Below are 14,441 nucleotides of genomic sequence, written 5' to 3' on the forward strand. Positions count from 1 at the left end.
TGTACTATTTCCAAATAAGGGCACATCGGGAAGTCCTGGGGGTTAGGACTTCAACTTGTGGATTGGGGGTGTGTGTGTGTGGGGGTGGGTGGTGGGCACAATTCACCCACAGCAGAGAGGTTTCCTATCCTGCATTTTGGGGCACAGTTCACATGCTCGCCTTACACACAGCTGACTCCAGCTCTTGTCTCACCCTCTCAAGCACATGTGTTTCGGGGAAGGAAGGCCAAACACCTCTATTTTGGTGAGGGAGCTACAGTCCTTAAATGGCTGTGGCTCCACTTGCAACATAGCAACGAGCCTGCTTCCCAGCTGTGACCAATGACCAAGGCAGGTCACGCGCTACAGTGGTACCAAGGCTGAGCGTGCGTGTGTGTGTGTGTGCGTGTGTTGGGGGGGGCTAGAGGTGCCTAGCATGGGGCTGTTGGTGCAAAGCAAAGGTGGGCTGCCCTCCCTGGCTCCCTTGTGTAGCACTGAAAGTAGAAAATCTCCTTTTGGGTTGAGCTGAGATCCAGATAAGGGCAGGGGTGCGCGAGGGTGCCTAGCATGCCCACGGCACGGGGGAGATCTCTTCCCACAGCCTGCCCGGGCTGGTTCCACCTTCTCCTGCAGCAGTTCCACCCCCAGGCGTCCCCCACAGCCGCTTAGGTTTTTCTTAAGATTCGGGGTAGTGATTTTGGCAGATGTCGCTCAACGGGCCTTGCCTTTGTGTGAGGTGCCCAGTTTTGGGGAGACCCCAAAGGGTCAAATTGGGATCCAGTAGTTCCTTCCAAAGGCTGTTGCCCTTGGGGAAGGAGATAGGACCTGAAAGAGGGAGAGAGGGAGAGAGAGAGAGAGTTGGGGGGCGGGGAGGCAAGAGTGGGGATGTGGAAACTGAGTCACACAATGTCAGAGCTGGATGGGAGCCCGGAGCACTCCCATTTCTAGCCCCCTCTCCCCCCAGATGCTGAAAGGCAGGCGCGGGAGAGGAGGTGATGCGCCAAGGTCAAATGCGGGGTGGTGCCCGGGGGCAGAAGCCCGGCCTCCCGGGCTATATTGTGACGAGGCGGGCGGAGGGGCTGCGCCCCTGGGTCTGCGCGCCGGGTTCCCAGGGCTGGAGGGGCCGTGCCGGGGTGGGTGGGGAGGTGCTGCCTCCGGGACTCCGGCGAGGCGCGGCGGGGGAGCGAATAATCCCGGGGATTGTGGGAAGGCGGGGCCGTGCGCCCCCGGCGCCGCGTGGGACGCGCGGAGAGGGGCGGCGGGCAGGTGGGGTGCCGCGGGGGCCGGCGCGCGGGGGCCGGCGGGCCGGGGCGGGGTGAGTCACCGCCCGCCGCTCCATTGTGCGGCCCGGCGGCGGCGGCCGAGCTGCGGAGCCGCGCGCGAGGAGGTGGAGCCGCGGGCTGCGGGCTCGGGCGCCTGCGTCCGCCCGGCCGGCTCGGTGCGCGGTGCGCGGTGCGCGGCCCCCGGCCTCCGGCCCTGCGCGGCGCCCGGCTGCAGAGCAGGCGCGGGAGGGGATGGGGCGCGGCGGCCGGGCCCGGCCCCGCACGCTCCCGCGCCCCGAGGTACCGCAGGGCGGGGCGGGCGGGCGGGCCGGGGCGTCCCGGGCGTGGCGGGCCGCGGACTCGCGCTCGGGCGGCGGATCGGCTCCGGGGAGGAGGGGGCGGCCGCGCGAGGCTCTGACCCCGCCTTCCTCCCCCAGGGATCCCCGCTTGGCGCCCGCAGCAGCGCCCCCTTCTCCGCGCCCGGGCCCCGGGCCCCTCGGTGAGCCTGCCCGGCCGCCTCCCCGGCCATGGCCAACGGCGTGATCCCGCCGCCCGGGGGCGCCTCCCCCCTACCCCAGGTGACTGACGCATGGAGGTGGGGGCGCAGGAGGGGGAGGGACCCCAAGGACGAGAGGGGTGTCCTCTGGCCGACCGCGGGACCCCCAGAGCCAGGATGCAGCTGGGCTGGGGGCGTGGGGAACGCGAGGGCCTTTTGGCATTTCCAGCGCCGCTGCCCTCTGCTCCCCAGCCCCGGGCGCCTGGGCTGCTGACCCCCGCCCCGCGGGGAGAGGGGGCCGTTGAGGAGCCCGCTGCTCGCCCGCTCTCGCACAGGACTTGGAGTTGGGGTGGCTGTGGGGCCCTCAGGGGTCTCGGGTGCTTAGGGGAGGCTGTCTGGGCCTGCAGGTCCGGGTGCCCTTGGAGGAGCCCCCTCTGAGTCCAGACGTGGAGGAGGAGGACGATGACTTGGGCAAGACCTTGGCTGTGAGCAGGTTTGGGGACCTCATCAGCAAGCCCCCGGCCTGGGACCCCGAGAAGCCCAGCCGCAGCTACAGCGAGCGGGACTTTGAGTGTGGGTAGTTTGGGGACCCCTAGAGCAGCCGCCCTCACCACCATCACCTTCATTGCCACCATCACTGTGCCCCACACTGCCGTGGTCACCGGTGCCATCTTGTGCTGGATGCTGTGCAGGAAGCTGTGCGGGGCCACCATGCCGTGTTGGGTCATCCTGCCTCCCTCACCCATCGCTGTCCGCCTGCCCGGGAGCGGGCCCCAGTGCAGGGGGGATGGAGGGAGCTGGGCCCCGGGGTCCTCTTGCCAAGGCTGTGCCACAGCTCTGGCCCTGGGCTGGTCTCAGGTCCCGGCCTCAGCCGTCCTGGCTCCACCTCTCCCTTCCTTGCTGTGTCCCGTCTCCCCACCCCACTTCGTGATCTCCCCTCTCCATGACTCCCACCCCTTACTCTACCAGGTGTTGGGGGGAGCCTGGCTCCAGAGGAAGGACTAGGGTGCTCTTATTTGAGGGCTTGAGTAGAATAAGGTGTGTGCTCCTGGGCGGGTAGGTGTGGGCGCCCGTCTTTTCTGGGGACCCCAACCAGCTCTCCTGCTCCTCCAGTTCACCGGCACACATCCCACCACACCCACCACCCGCTCTCCGCACGCCTGCCTCCACCCCACAAGCTGCGTCGGCTGCCCCCCGCCTCTGCCCGGCAAGCCAGGAGGAAGAGAAAGAAGGAGAAAACCTCTGCTCCCCCCTCTGAGGGGACCCCTCCTATCCAGGAGGAAGGGGGAGCTGCGGAGGATGAGGAGGAAGAGGAGGAGGAAGAGGAAGGAGAATCCGAGGCAGAGCCCGCAGAGCCCCCCCCCTCGGGGTCCCCACCGAAGGCAAAGGTAGGGGGTCTGCCCCAAGAGGGGCTGGCTGCTCCGGGAGGGGTGCTGGAGGCCGGGAGAAGGGGCCTGGGTGAGACGGAGGGGGTAGTTTGGGGCCGAGTCTGGGCAGGGGCCCAGGAGACGTTTGGTTTGTCCACAGTTCTCCATTGGAAGCGACGAGGATGACAGTCCCCACCTCGCCAGGAGGGCTGCCTGCACCAAGGCCCTGCCCCCCGTGGGGCCCCGCGCCGCCGCCGACAAGAGTCCCCAGCACTCCGTCAGGTACTGGCCCCTGGCTGGAAGCGGGGGCGTGTCCCCAGCTCTCACCCCAGAGCAGAGGAGGAGCCGGTGGGGGGCAGAGGGCACACCCTTCCTGTCCGCATGGCTGACAAGCAGGAGAGACCCCCCCAGGGGGACAGAGGGAAAAGGGCAGCGCCCCGGGGAGCCCTCCAGGAGAGAGGTGTCAGGGTGAAGAGAGGGTGGGATAAGCAGAGGAGGCTGGAGCGGGAGGAGGCTCCAGTGTGAGGGGGGAGGAAGGTGGAGGTGAGCTCCCTTCCCGCCCGGGAGGGGCCCGCGTCTGGTGCCCAGGCATGTACTCCACACCCGTCTCCCAGCTGGGGGCCGGCAAGGGAACCCCTAGCCGGGCCTACCTCCCCGTGACCGCCCGCCAAGTCCAAGGCTCACTGTCGCCTCCCAGCTCCCCCAGCCCCCACGCCCGGATCTCCCGTCTCGCCGGGGACAAGAGCCGGCCCTGGAGCCCATCGGCCAGCTATGACCTTCGGGAGCGGCTGTGCCCAGGCAGCGCCCTGGGCAGCCCCGGGGGCCCCGAGCAGCAGGTACCCACGGACGAGGCAGAAGCACAGATGCTGGGCTCCGCAGACCTGGACGACATGAAGAGTGAGTGAGGCCCTGGGAAGCCCCAACTGTGTCCCAGCCTCGAGGGGCCTTGGAGAGGCTCTGCCCTCCCCCACCGGTGCGAGTCCCCTCCGTGGGGTCCCGTCTGCTGCACGTGGCCAGTGACAGGAGCTCACCCCCTCACCCAGCTGAGCCTTCCCTTCGGGACACCTCTTCCTCGAGGAGTGACATTTGGAGACATCACTATGTTCCCCTACCCCATCGGGGGAGTTCGGGGCACACTCTTTAACCCCTGGCTCATTTCGCGCCCTTCCAGGGGGGACCCTCAGCCAGAGCTCCTCCCTGCGTGCTGGGCCCTCGCTCCTGTCCCGCCACCCTGGCCCGCGCCTGGCTGTGACCTCGGCACATTCCTTCCATCTTATCAGTGCCCTGGTTTCTGTGCCACCTGTCATCACCCATGGGGCTCTGTGCCCAGGCCAGGGGCATCGCTGACCCCTCCCTGCTCCCCCTTGGAACCACAGTGTGGGGGTGGGGGTGCGGGGAGGGCTTTGAGCTCAGTACGTCATGGAAAGTTGCCAGGGCCTGAGGACAGGGACAGGAACAATCCGATGGCAGAGTAGCGGAGGTGGTGGCGGGATGGGGGGGCGGGTCAGGAGAAGGGCGTATTTACAGACCCAGAGTGGGGGCTGGAAGCAGCTGGGAGCAGGCCTGGGGACGTGGGGAGCCCGGGTCGGAGGCCCGGCCTCTTCGAGCGCTGCGCGGACCAAGACCACTGCTGCCCAGGCTCCCAGCTCCTAGGAGCGCCGGGAGCGCCGGGGCTTTGGGACGGAGCAGGGGCTGAGACCTCGGCCGTGGGGCGACGATGAGCTGGCTGGAGGTCATCGAGCCCGGTGGGGCGCTGAGCCCTGGGCTGGAGGATGCTGAGGTCCAGGGTCCTGGGAGGACTCCAGCCCTCAGCCCTGGTGACTCGCTGGTCTCAGAAGACATAGAGATGTTTGTGCTAGACCTTGAGGACTGTGACCCAGGGGAGTCCTCCAGGGGCTGGCTGAGCCCCATGGCAGGGGGACCAGCTTGTGAGTAACCGGGCAGCTGGCCTTCCCCAGCTGCTGGCTTGGGAGAGGCAGGCCGGGAGGATGGGGGAAAAGCTCTGCCCCTGTGTCCCTGTGGGGGGCAGGGGCGGTGCTGGAGGCTCGGGGCCTGGCCACTTGATGTTAGTTACTGTCATGAGGCGTGAGGGACCGTGGCCGCGGCGGGGTTGGGTGCCGCTGGGGCTGTGGACCTTGCTGGGGTCTGCCTTTTTACCGCGGCTTGGCCAGGAGCCCTCACTACCCCTCTCTGGGCCTCAGTCTCCTTATCTGTGTAATGGCCACAGTGGACCAGACAGTGCTGTTGGCAGAGTGCCCATCAAGTAGGCTGCCTGGGTAGCGCAGGGGGCTGGAGGGCTGGCTTTGACCCCAAGGCCCCAAGCTGGATGCCTATGACTGCCAAGCCCACTTCCCCCCAGGTCACCGGCTGGAGGATAACCCTGGCATGCGGCGGCATTTGGTGAAGAAGCCGTCTCGGACGCAGGGTGGGAGGGGCAGCCCCAGCGGTCTGGCCCCCATCCTGCGCAGGAAGAAGAAGAAGAAGAAGATGGACCGGAGGCCTCACGAGGTACAGGACCCCAGGATGGGCCCAGAGCTTCCTCTGGCCTCTCCTCCCAACCTTGCCTGTTGTCCTGTCCCAAGAGGGCCGGTCCCACCTGCCGGCCCCCAGGCCCTCACCTTTGGCACCATCCCAGGTGTTTGTGGAGCTGAACGAGCTGATGCTGGACCGCAGCCAGGAGCCCCACTGGCGGGAGACGGCGCGCTGGATCAAGTTTGAGGAGGACGTGGAGGAAGAGACCGAGCGCTGGGGGAAGCCCCACGTGGCCTCGCTCTCCTTCCGCAGCCTCCTGGAGCTCAGGAGGACCATCGCCCACGGTAGGGACCCTGGAGCCTGGTCCTGGCTGCACGCCCTCCTCACAGCTGCAGGGCTCAGCCTGCGCCAGGCTGCCCGATCCTCGGGCATTGGCCCTGGTGTCCTGGGCCCAGGCAATGTCTGGTGCCCCCTGGGGACACGGAGCCCGCTGCCTGGGCTGGGTCACCCAATGCATCGCCTGGATGCATTGGGTGCTTTGCTCACCCAGCACCTTTGGGGAGCAAGGCACCCTGGGGGGTGTTTTTTTCTAGTTGACAGGACTGTGTCCCCTGCCTTAACTGTGCTCCAGGAGCTGCCCTTCTGGACCTGGAACAGACCACGCTGCCAGGCATTGCACATCTCGTGGTGGAGACCATGATTGTGTCCGACCAGATCCGGCCAGAGGACAGGGCTAGTGTCCTGCGCACCCTGCTACTGAAACACAGGTGCCAGGGTGGGGCGCCTGGGTGGGGGCTTCTGGCCCATTTGCCCTCAGGGAGCACAGACTCTCTTGAGAGGCTGACCAGCCTCTGCTTGAATACCGTAAGTGGCGGGGAGCTCATATCTCATCTTTGGATGGAGTTAACCATTACAAAGTTATTTCTTACATGGAGGCAGAGGGATGAATTCTCCGACCCTCCATTTCTCACTTCTTATGTCTTCAGTCCGCAAAAGGCTTCTCCTCCTCACCCCCCTGTCCCCCGCTGCCCTTCCCACAGCCACCCCAACGATGACAAGGACAGTGGCTTCTTTCCCCGGAACCCATCCAGCTCCAGCGTGAACTCAGTCCTGGGGAACCATCACCCCACCTCCAGCCACGGCCCTGACGGTGCAGTGCCTACCATGACAGATGACCTGGGGGAGCCAGCCCCACTCTGGCCTCATGACCCCGATGCCAAGGAGGTCAGTCCCCCTGCTCTGACCCTGGCTGGGGACGGCGAGGGCGCCTACTGCCAATGGAGGCCGCTGAGTGTTTCAGCGAGTGGGTCACTGAGCGTCACCGCAGACACGTGGGGGTCTGTAGGAGGGAGACACGCACGAGGTAGGCGGTTTGTGTGGGAGGAGTGCAGACCCTGGAAACAACATGGGGAGCCTGAGGTGGTAGGGCGGGCCTTGGAGCCGGAGTCCAGGTTGCCGCCCCGTGCTGGTGTGCAGCCTCCACGCCGGCTGGGAGGCAGAACGCGTGGCCCAGATCTAGAGGCTGAGGGCAGAGTCCGTGGCTGGAGCAAGGGCGGGAGGGTCTGCCATGGCCTTCGGTCTGGGTCCCAGCCCTATTCCAGTTCTGCGTCCTCAGAAGCCCCTCCACATGCCTGGGGGAGACGGTCACCGGGGGAAAAGCCTGAAGCTGCTGGAGAAGATTCCTGAAGATGCTGAGGCTACTGTTGTGCTTGTGGGTAAGAGTGGGGTGCTGCTGGAGGCGGGGGCTGCAGGGCCTGCCTGCTTCCTCGGGGATCTGCTTGTCGGGGGCTCTTTAATCCCCCACCAGCCCTCCACCTCTCTGCTCACAACCTTTCTGCCCCCAATACTTCCTTCCTAAAAGACTCATGGAGTTTTCAGTTATCTTGGACTGCTGCTCGTCCAGGTAGCACCTCGGTGAGAATGAGGAAAAAGTGCCCCTTCCCCGAGGTCCTTCCCTGAGGTCCTTAACTTCCACCTGTTGGTAAATTATGACTGGAAATACCCCAGAGCTTAGGGCTTCAGCAGGCGAGGGTTTCTCTAGGCGGTGCACAGCCTACTTAGCTGCACCCATGGCCCCAGACAGCCCTCCAGCCCCTGCCTCGACTGTCCCCTTGGCCCAGGGCCCTGTGCCTTGCTCTTCCCCAGGCTGCGTGCCGTTCCTGGAGCAGCCGGCGGCGGCCTTTGTGCGACTGAACGAAGCTGTGCTCCTGGAGTCGGTGCTCGAGGTTCCCGTGCCGGTCCGCTTCCTCTTCGTGATGCTGGGGCCCAGCCACACCAGCACCGACTATCATGAGCTCGGGCGCTCCATCGCCACCCTCATGTCTGACAAGGTGGGTCCTGCAGCCCCGGGCTGGGCTCTCCGGGCCTGCTCCCGTCCCTCTCTCGGCCCAGAGCGGTGGCTGCGAGGGCAGGGGCGCTGGCGGCACGGAGGGAGGGCAGAGGCCGCTCTGGCATGGTGGTGGAGGCGGGTGTGGCTGGAGGAAAGGAGGAGAGGCCTGGCTGGGGCTATGGGAGGGTGAGTGGGTCAGGGGCCTCAAGTTTGGGGCCTGACGTGAGGCTGGAAGGGGAGGGCTGCTGCGTAGGTTGGTTTTTGCCGTGACTTCCGGGTGCGCGCAGGAGCGTCTTCTGACCAGGATGATGCTGGAAAGGGTCACCCGCCTGCCTGCGTGGGCAGCCTCCAGTCAGAAAGGCCTGGCGGTCTGGCCAGAACAGGCGTTACCCTTTTAGTTGTTGCCTCGTGGGAAAGTCCGGAGGCTCCCAGGAGAATAGAGGGCGCTCGGGTGGGGGTTAAGCGCTGTGGCTGCCGGTCGGCCAGCAGGGATGTGTCCATATTTTGAGCACTGGCCTGGGCCTGTGGCTGCCACCCCCGCCTTTGGCCTCGTAATAGCCTGCCACCTCCCGAGCCATGCCTCTCCTTCCCCCAGCTGTTCCATGAGGCCGCCTACCAGGCAGACGACCGGCAGGACCTCCTGAGCGCCATCAGCGAGTTCCTGGACGGCAGCATCGTGATCCCGCCGTCGGAGGTGGAGGGCCGGGACCTGCTGCGCTCCGTGGCCGCCTTCCAGCGCGAGCTGCTTAGAAAGCGGCGGGAGCGCGAGCAGACCAAAGTGGAGATGACCACCCAGGGAGGCTACGTGGCCCCGGGGAAAGGTCTGAACAGCCCCTGCACGCACCCCCACACACTCCCAGCTCCAAGCCCCCACCCCCGTCTGACCCCAGGTGTCTGCACCCTGTACCAGGGCCCAGGCTGGAGAGGGTGACCCCAAGTCTCCGGGAAGGAGGGGGTGGTCTGTGTTCCAGCAGCCTTTTGTTCCCCCAGAGCTGTCTATGGAGTTGGGGGGCTCTGAAGTGACCCCAGAAGATGACCCCCTGCTGCGGACTGGCTCAGTTTTCGGGGGGCTTGTCCGGGATGTGAAGCGCCGGTACCCGCACTACCCCAGTGACCTGCGGGACGCCCTGCATTCCCAGTGCGTGGCGGCCGTGCTCTTCATCTACTTTGCTGCCCTCAGCCCTGCCATCACCTTTGGGGGCCTGCTAGGTGAGGTGGGGGTGCTGCAGGCAGCCCAGTGTTACCAGAGTTCTGGGTCAGGGTGTCAGCCCTTAGGGGCTGACTGGTGAAAGGGGCCAAGCTCCACTGTCACCATCTTAATGACCTGCGTGGTGAGAGGTTCCCAGGGGTTGCCTTGAGGGTCTGGTTGTGAGGAGGCCCCAGCTATTGCTCTGGGGGTTGCTGCGTTCTTGTTGGGTTCCTAGATCAGGCTAAGCTAGATGTGGAAGAGGGGCAAGAGGGGGCCTCCCCTGATGGCTCAGTGGTTGAGCGCTGGGTTGCGAGGCTGCCCGCAGCCTCTGCAGCGCCAGTTCGATCCCCGGCCACCGGCGAGGGTCCCACAAAAACAAAAAAAAGAGAGGGCAAGAGGGAGGAGCCAGGCCAGGCCCATCTCGCTGACCCCCGCCTGCCCCAGGGGAGAAGACCGAAGGCCTGATGGGTGTCTCTGAGCTGATCGTGTCCACGGCTGTGCTCGGCGTCGTCTTCTCTTTGCTGGGGGCTCAGCCGCTGCTGGTGGTTGGCTTCTCTGGGCCATTGTTAGTCTTCGAAGAAGCCTTCTTCAAGGTGACAGCCCTGCCCTACCCTCCCTAGGGACCACCTGTCCCACCCCTGCCTCCACCTCTCCAACCAAGCGATGGCTTCCTGCCGCCGCCCACTTCTTCCCCTTGGACTTCATCCCCGCCCACCCCTGAGGCCCCAGTGCCAGGGCAGACACGTGGGTAATCAGCTCTCCCTCTGCCTCTAGTTCTGTCGAGCCCAGGACCTGGAGTACCTCACTGGCCGGGTGTGGGTTGGCCTCTGGCTGGTGGTCTTCGTTATTGCCCTGGTGGCCGCGGAAGGCAGCTTCCTGGTCCGCTATATCTCGCCTTTCACCCAGGAGATCTTTGCCTTCCTCATCTCGCTTATTTTCATCTACGAGACCTTCCATAAACTCTACAAGGTGGAGTTCCAGAGAGGTCTTGGGGGTGGGTGTAGATGGGGGGCCCTGGGGAGGAGAGCGGGGGGGGCAGTGCGGAACATTGGGGACAGAAGTGACAAGGAGGGGGCTGTGTAGAGGGTGACCCTGAGCTCAGGGATACCCTAGGTCTGAGCTGAAGGGCAAGAGTTAAGCCTGGCCAGGCAGGTGAGGCCCCAGGATTCACCTCACAGGTATGTGATGGAGCAGGAGCGGTCAGCACTGCAGGCCGGGTGTGGCCGGTCACCTTTTATGGGAAGGCGTGCGTGTGTGAGATGTCGCAGGAGGTTCTGTGCTCTTGCCTGCTCAGGTGCGCAAGGGGCCAGCCCTCTGCCTGACAGGTGTCCTGATGGTAGTCGTGTCAGGGTCTCCTGCCCAGGTGAGCAATAGGGACCCCTTGTAACCCACACAGGTATTCATGGAGCACCCACTGCTGCCATTCTACCCCCCTGAGGGGGTGTTGGAGGTTGGGCTGGACCTGAATGGGAGTGCCCTGCCCCCTACAGAGGGGCCTCCAGGCCCCAGGAACCAGCCCAACACGGCTCTGCTGTCCCTCATCCTAATGCTGGGGACCTTCCTTATCGCCTTCTTCTTACGCAAGTTCAGGAATAGTCGCTTCCTGGGTGGCAAGGTTTGTGGCTGCCGGGCATGGGGTCTGGGGTGCCCCCGGGTTCCCCTCAGTTCCTTGGTCACAGCCAGGCTCCACTCCAGAGGAGGGCTGCCTCCTTCCCTGGGCCTAAGCTGAGTCTCTGCAGCCCCACCCTTGTCAGAAGCCTCCGCGTTTAGCCAGGAGAGGAATGCCCTCCTGGCATGGGTAGGTTGGCGCCCAGGGGCTTAAAGGGACAGGTCTGGGGACTTGGGTCCAAGATAGTTCCTGTAATAAGCGTCCTGTTAGTTTCCTAATCCTCATTCCACCTGCTCCCTGCCTCCTGGGCCTCCGTCCCCCCAGGCTCGCCGCATCATCGGTGATTTCGGCATCCCTATCTCCATTCTGGTCATGGTCCTGGTGGATTACTCCATTACGGACACCTACACACAGGTGAGTGAGCCCCAGCCCCCTCCGTAGCACGCTCTCACCCGGGGCCTGAGAAGGGAGGGCACAACATGTGCTCTTGCCCCGAGGTGGAGATCAGGCTGGAACCAGCTATCCCAGCGAAGGGGCAGCTGCGGGCGCCACAGGCAGCCATTCAGTCCAGCCGACTCACCCTTGGTCGAGACTCCTGGGGGAGCAGGTTGGGGCTGGGGGTAAAATGACCAGTGTCCCTGCACTAGGTCACATCTCTGGGGTCTGGGAGAAGGTGGATCATTCCCTGCCCTCTGCCGGACCTTTAGGGGGACATTGACTTTGGAAGATGCAAACTGATTGCTCTCAAACCTGTCCACACCCGAATTCCCTGAAACCCTGGCTCTGGGGACACAGAGTTTGGTGGGAACAGCTCCTTCACGGGCGGGGTTCCTTGGATGGGGTGACTGTGTCCCTGTCTTCCTTCCTGCGGTGCAGAAGCTGACAGTGCCCACGGGGCTCTCAGTGACCTCCCCCGACAAGCGCACGTGGTTCATCCCGCCCCTGGGCAGTGCCCGTCCCTTCCCCCCCTGGATGATGGTGGCAGCTGCTGTCCCTGCCCTCCTGGTCCTCATCCTGATCTTCATGGAGACACAGATCACTGCGTGAGAGGGCTGGGGTGGGGTCTGGGGCAAGAGGTGGGGGGGGAGTGGAGGGCAGTGGGGTTGGCAGCAAGGGGGAGGTGCGTGGGCCTGAGGCCCACTTTTCCTAGGGTGCCTTGACGTGATGCGGGTCTGCTGCCACCACCACTGGCAGGGTGGCACTTGACAGTCTCCAGATCACTCTGGCAGAATATTCTCTCATCCAGAGCTGCTCACATGTATCTCATTTTGGTTAAACCACAACATAGTGAGATCTGACATCTGGCTTTTGTGGTGGTTTAAATATTCACAGTGTGAGGATTTGGCTCCGTTTTGCTTAAATGTGAGAACTTCAATTTGGGAACTTGGGAAAGGAAGCTGGCAGGCCCCGGGGAGGGTGCTTCTCTGCATGAGCTTCCCTCACTACCTGGCCCTGCCGTGCTGCTTCCCCCTGCACGGCCCTCATCCTCTGCCTGCAGGCTCATCGTCAGCCAGAAGGCCCGGAGGCTGCTCAAAGGCTCCGGCTTCCACTTGGACCTGCTTCTCATCGGCTCTCTGGGGGGGCTCTGTGGACTGTTCGGGTTGCCCTGGCTCACCGCCGCCACCGTCCGCTCCGTCACCCACGTGAACGCGCTGACCGTGATGCGCACCGCCATTGCTCCCGGGGACAAGCCTCAGATCCAGGAGGTGCGGGAGCAGCGGGTGACCGGAGTCCTCATCGCCAGCCTCGTGGGTGAGAGCGGCCACTGGGCCAGGCCTTGCCCTCTCCCCCAGATGTGCCTTCTGGGCCCCGGGACCTTAAGCCACTGTATCCCAGGCTTGAGCAGGCCCTTTCTGAATCTCTAAATGGCATCTAGGGTCTGCTCTGAGCGCAGACCTGCTTCTTGCCATTCCGTGAACCCTGTCAACCCTGTCTTCCCAAGCCCTTCCCTGCCGCTCCGGCCTCCATCTTCATGTTCACTTGGATGCCACCCAGTGGAGCAGGCAGATGGCTCACGTCCTGTCCCCACCAGGCCCATCCGTCCTCCTGGGGGCTGTTGGAGGGGTCAGGTGGGTCTGTGTTACCTCCTCCAGGTCTGTCCATCGTCATGGGGGCTGTGCTGCGCCGGATCCCCCTGGCTGTGCTCTTTGGGATTTTCCTGTACATGGGGGTGACCTCGCTGTCGGGCATCCAGCTGTCCCAGCGCCTGCTGCTCATCCTCATGCCAGCAAAGCATCATCCCGAACAGCCCTATGTGACCAAGGTAGGGACAGGAAGCATGGAGTGGGGGTGATAGCGAGATGGGGAGGGGTTGGAGGGATTCCTGGGCTGTAAATGGATGGACGGCAATGATGGTAGAGTTGGGACCCGGGGAGCAGAGTCCCCAGATATGTGGACGGAGGCAGTCTGGGCACTGTTTGGTGATACCTGATGCCCATTCCCCAGGTGAAGACGTGGCGGATGCACCTGTTCACCTGCATCCAGCTGGGTTGCATCGCTCTGCTCTGGGTAGTTAAATCCACGGCGGCCTCGCTTGCCTTTCCTTTCCTGCTGCTGCTCACGGTGCCTCTGAGGCGTTGCCTCCTGCCCCGGCTCTTCCAGGAGAGGGAGCTGCAGGCGGTAAGGGGGGGTGCTTGGAGCAGTATCAGGGCGCTGGTGCTGGGTTCCAGTCTGGGCTTTGCCTCCTGCAGATGTGTAAACGTAGGCAAGTCACCTAACCTTCTGAAATCTTATTTTCGTGAGTAGAATGGGGCTCATAATAGTTCTACCGTATAGAACTAATCCAGATAAAGCACTTGGTACAATGGTTTGATGTGAGGTAAGCGCAGGGCGGCCGCAGACAGCTGTGCCTTGCACACAAGTACAGGGCAAGGGATGGGTGGGCCTGGGGTGGGGTCAGAGTCCATCCTGAGCCCTGTTTTTGTCAGTTAGAGAAAGGCATTTTGTTTTTGCAAGTCATCTCCCCAAAATGCAGGTACTGCAGGAGTTCAGAGTGGCTCCAGGATAGTCCTCCCTCTGTAGTCTGGCTGTCATTTCTATTTGAGGAGGTGCCAAGAGTCTAGGTGACCTGAAGATTTTGTGCTTGAACCTGGGGTCGTGGTCCCTGCAGACAGTGAAGCTAGCGAAGTCTGGGTGCGGGGAGGAGCAGGAGGGGCTGAGTCCACGCCCCTGCCTCTCCCAACCTTCTGCTCCATCTGCAGTTGGACTCGGAAGATGCTGAGCCGAACTTTGACGAGGACGGCCGGGATGAGTACAATGAGCTGCACATGCCCGTGTGATTCTGGAACACGTGCCCCTCAGACCCTGACACCTTAGTGATCGACACCTGGGCCCCACTCGCGCCCAGCCCCAGGGCCAGCGGGCTCCTCACAACCCAGAGATGTGCCTGGAACCCCCACTGATGCCACGGCCAGAGCAGCCCCGACTCCACCCGGGCGCTGACCTTTCACAGACCAGACTGGCACAGGCTTTGAGCTCATTATAACCACACTCCTTGTCTTGTGTCTGCCTCACTTTCTTGGTTTCATCTCTGGTTTCTCAGGTCATACTTATCCTTCTGGAATTGGAAGAATTTTGTTTTCAGGGTCATCAAAACCAGTAAGGACAGAGTCCTTGAGGGAAAGGGAGAAAGCCAGGACCACAGAATGTCACAGCTGGACCTTATCATCACCCCCCTTCAGCCCCCTCATATACAACTGAGAAGCTGGGGGCTCAAGGTCTGGCTCAAGGTCACATACC

At 63.7% G+C, this 14,441-nt stretch overlaps 1 protein-coding gene across 2 annotated transcripts; it reads left to right on the forward strand.

The window, feature by feature from the left end:
* Positions 1-1,768: 1,768 nt before the first annotated feature.
* SLC4A3 (solute carrier family 4 member 3) lies at positions 1,769-14,193 on the forward strand (the record flags this gene model as incomplete). Of its 2 annotated transcripts, none has more annotated exons than XM_084235142.1 (22): positions 1,769-1,819; positions 2,145-2,310; positions 2,851-3,125; positions 3,265-3,386; positions 3,706-4,001; positions 5,464-5,612; positions 5,740-5,920; positions 6,208-6,343; positions 6,617-6,800; positions 7,192-7,291; positions 7,722-7,906; positions 8,501-8,726; positions 8,896-9,114; positions 9,539-9,687; positions 9,869-10,063; positions 10,491-10,709; positions 11,028-11,117; positions 11,580-11,746; positions 12,202-12,455; positions 12,797-12,966; positions 13,149-13,322; positions 13,904-14,193. In XM_084235142.1, the coding sequence occupies 22 exons, from the start codon at positions 1,769-1,771 to the stop codon at positions 13,979-13,981; spliced, it is 3,786 nt and encodes a 1,261-aa protein (XP_084091268.1). In that variant the 3' UTR covers positions 13,982-14,193. The 2 variants fall into 2 exon arrangements, with proteins under 2 accessions (XP_084091268.1, XP_084091269.1); XM_084235143.1 differs by having other exon boundaries at positions 3,802-4,001.
* Positions 14,194-14,441: the final 248 nt, after the last annotated feature.

The sequence above is a fragment of the Talpa europaea genome (assembly GCF_964194135.1).
Source record: "Talpa europaea genome assembly, chromosome: 1".
NCBI classification, from domain to species: Eukaryota; Metazoa; Chordata; class Mammalia; order Eulipotyphla; family Talpidae; genus Talpa; species Talpa europaea.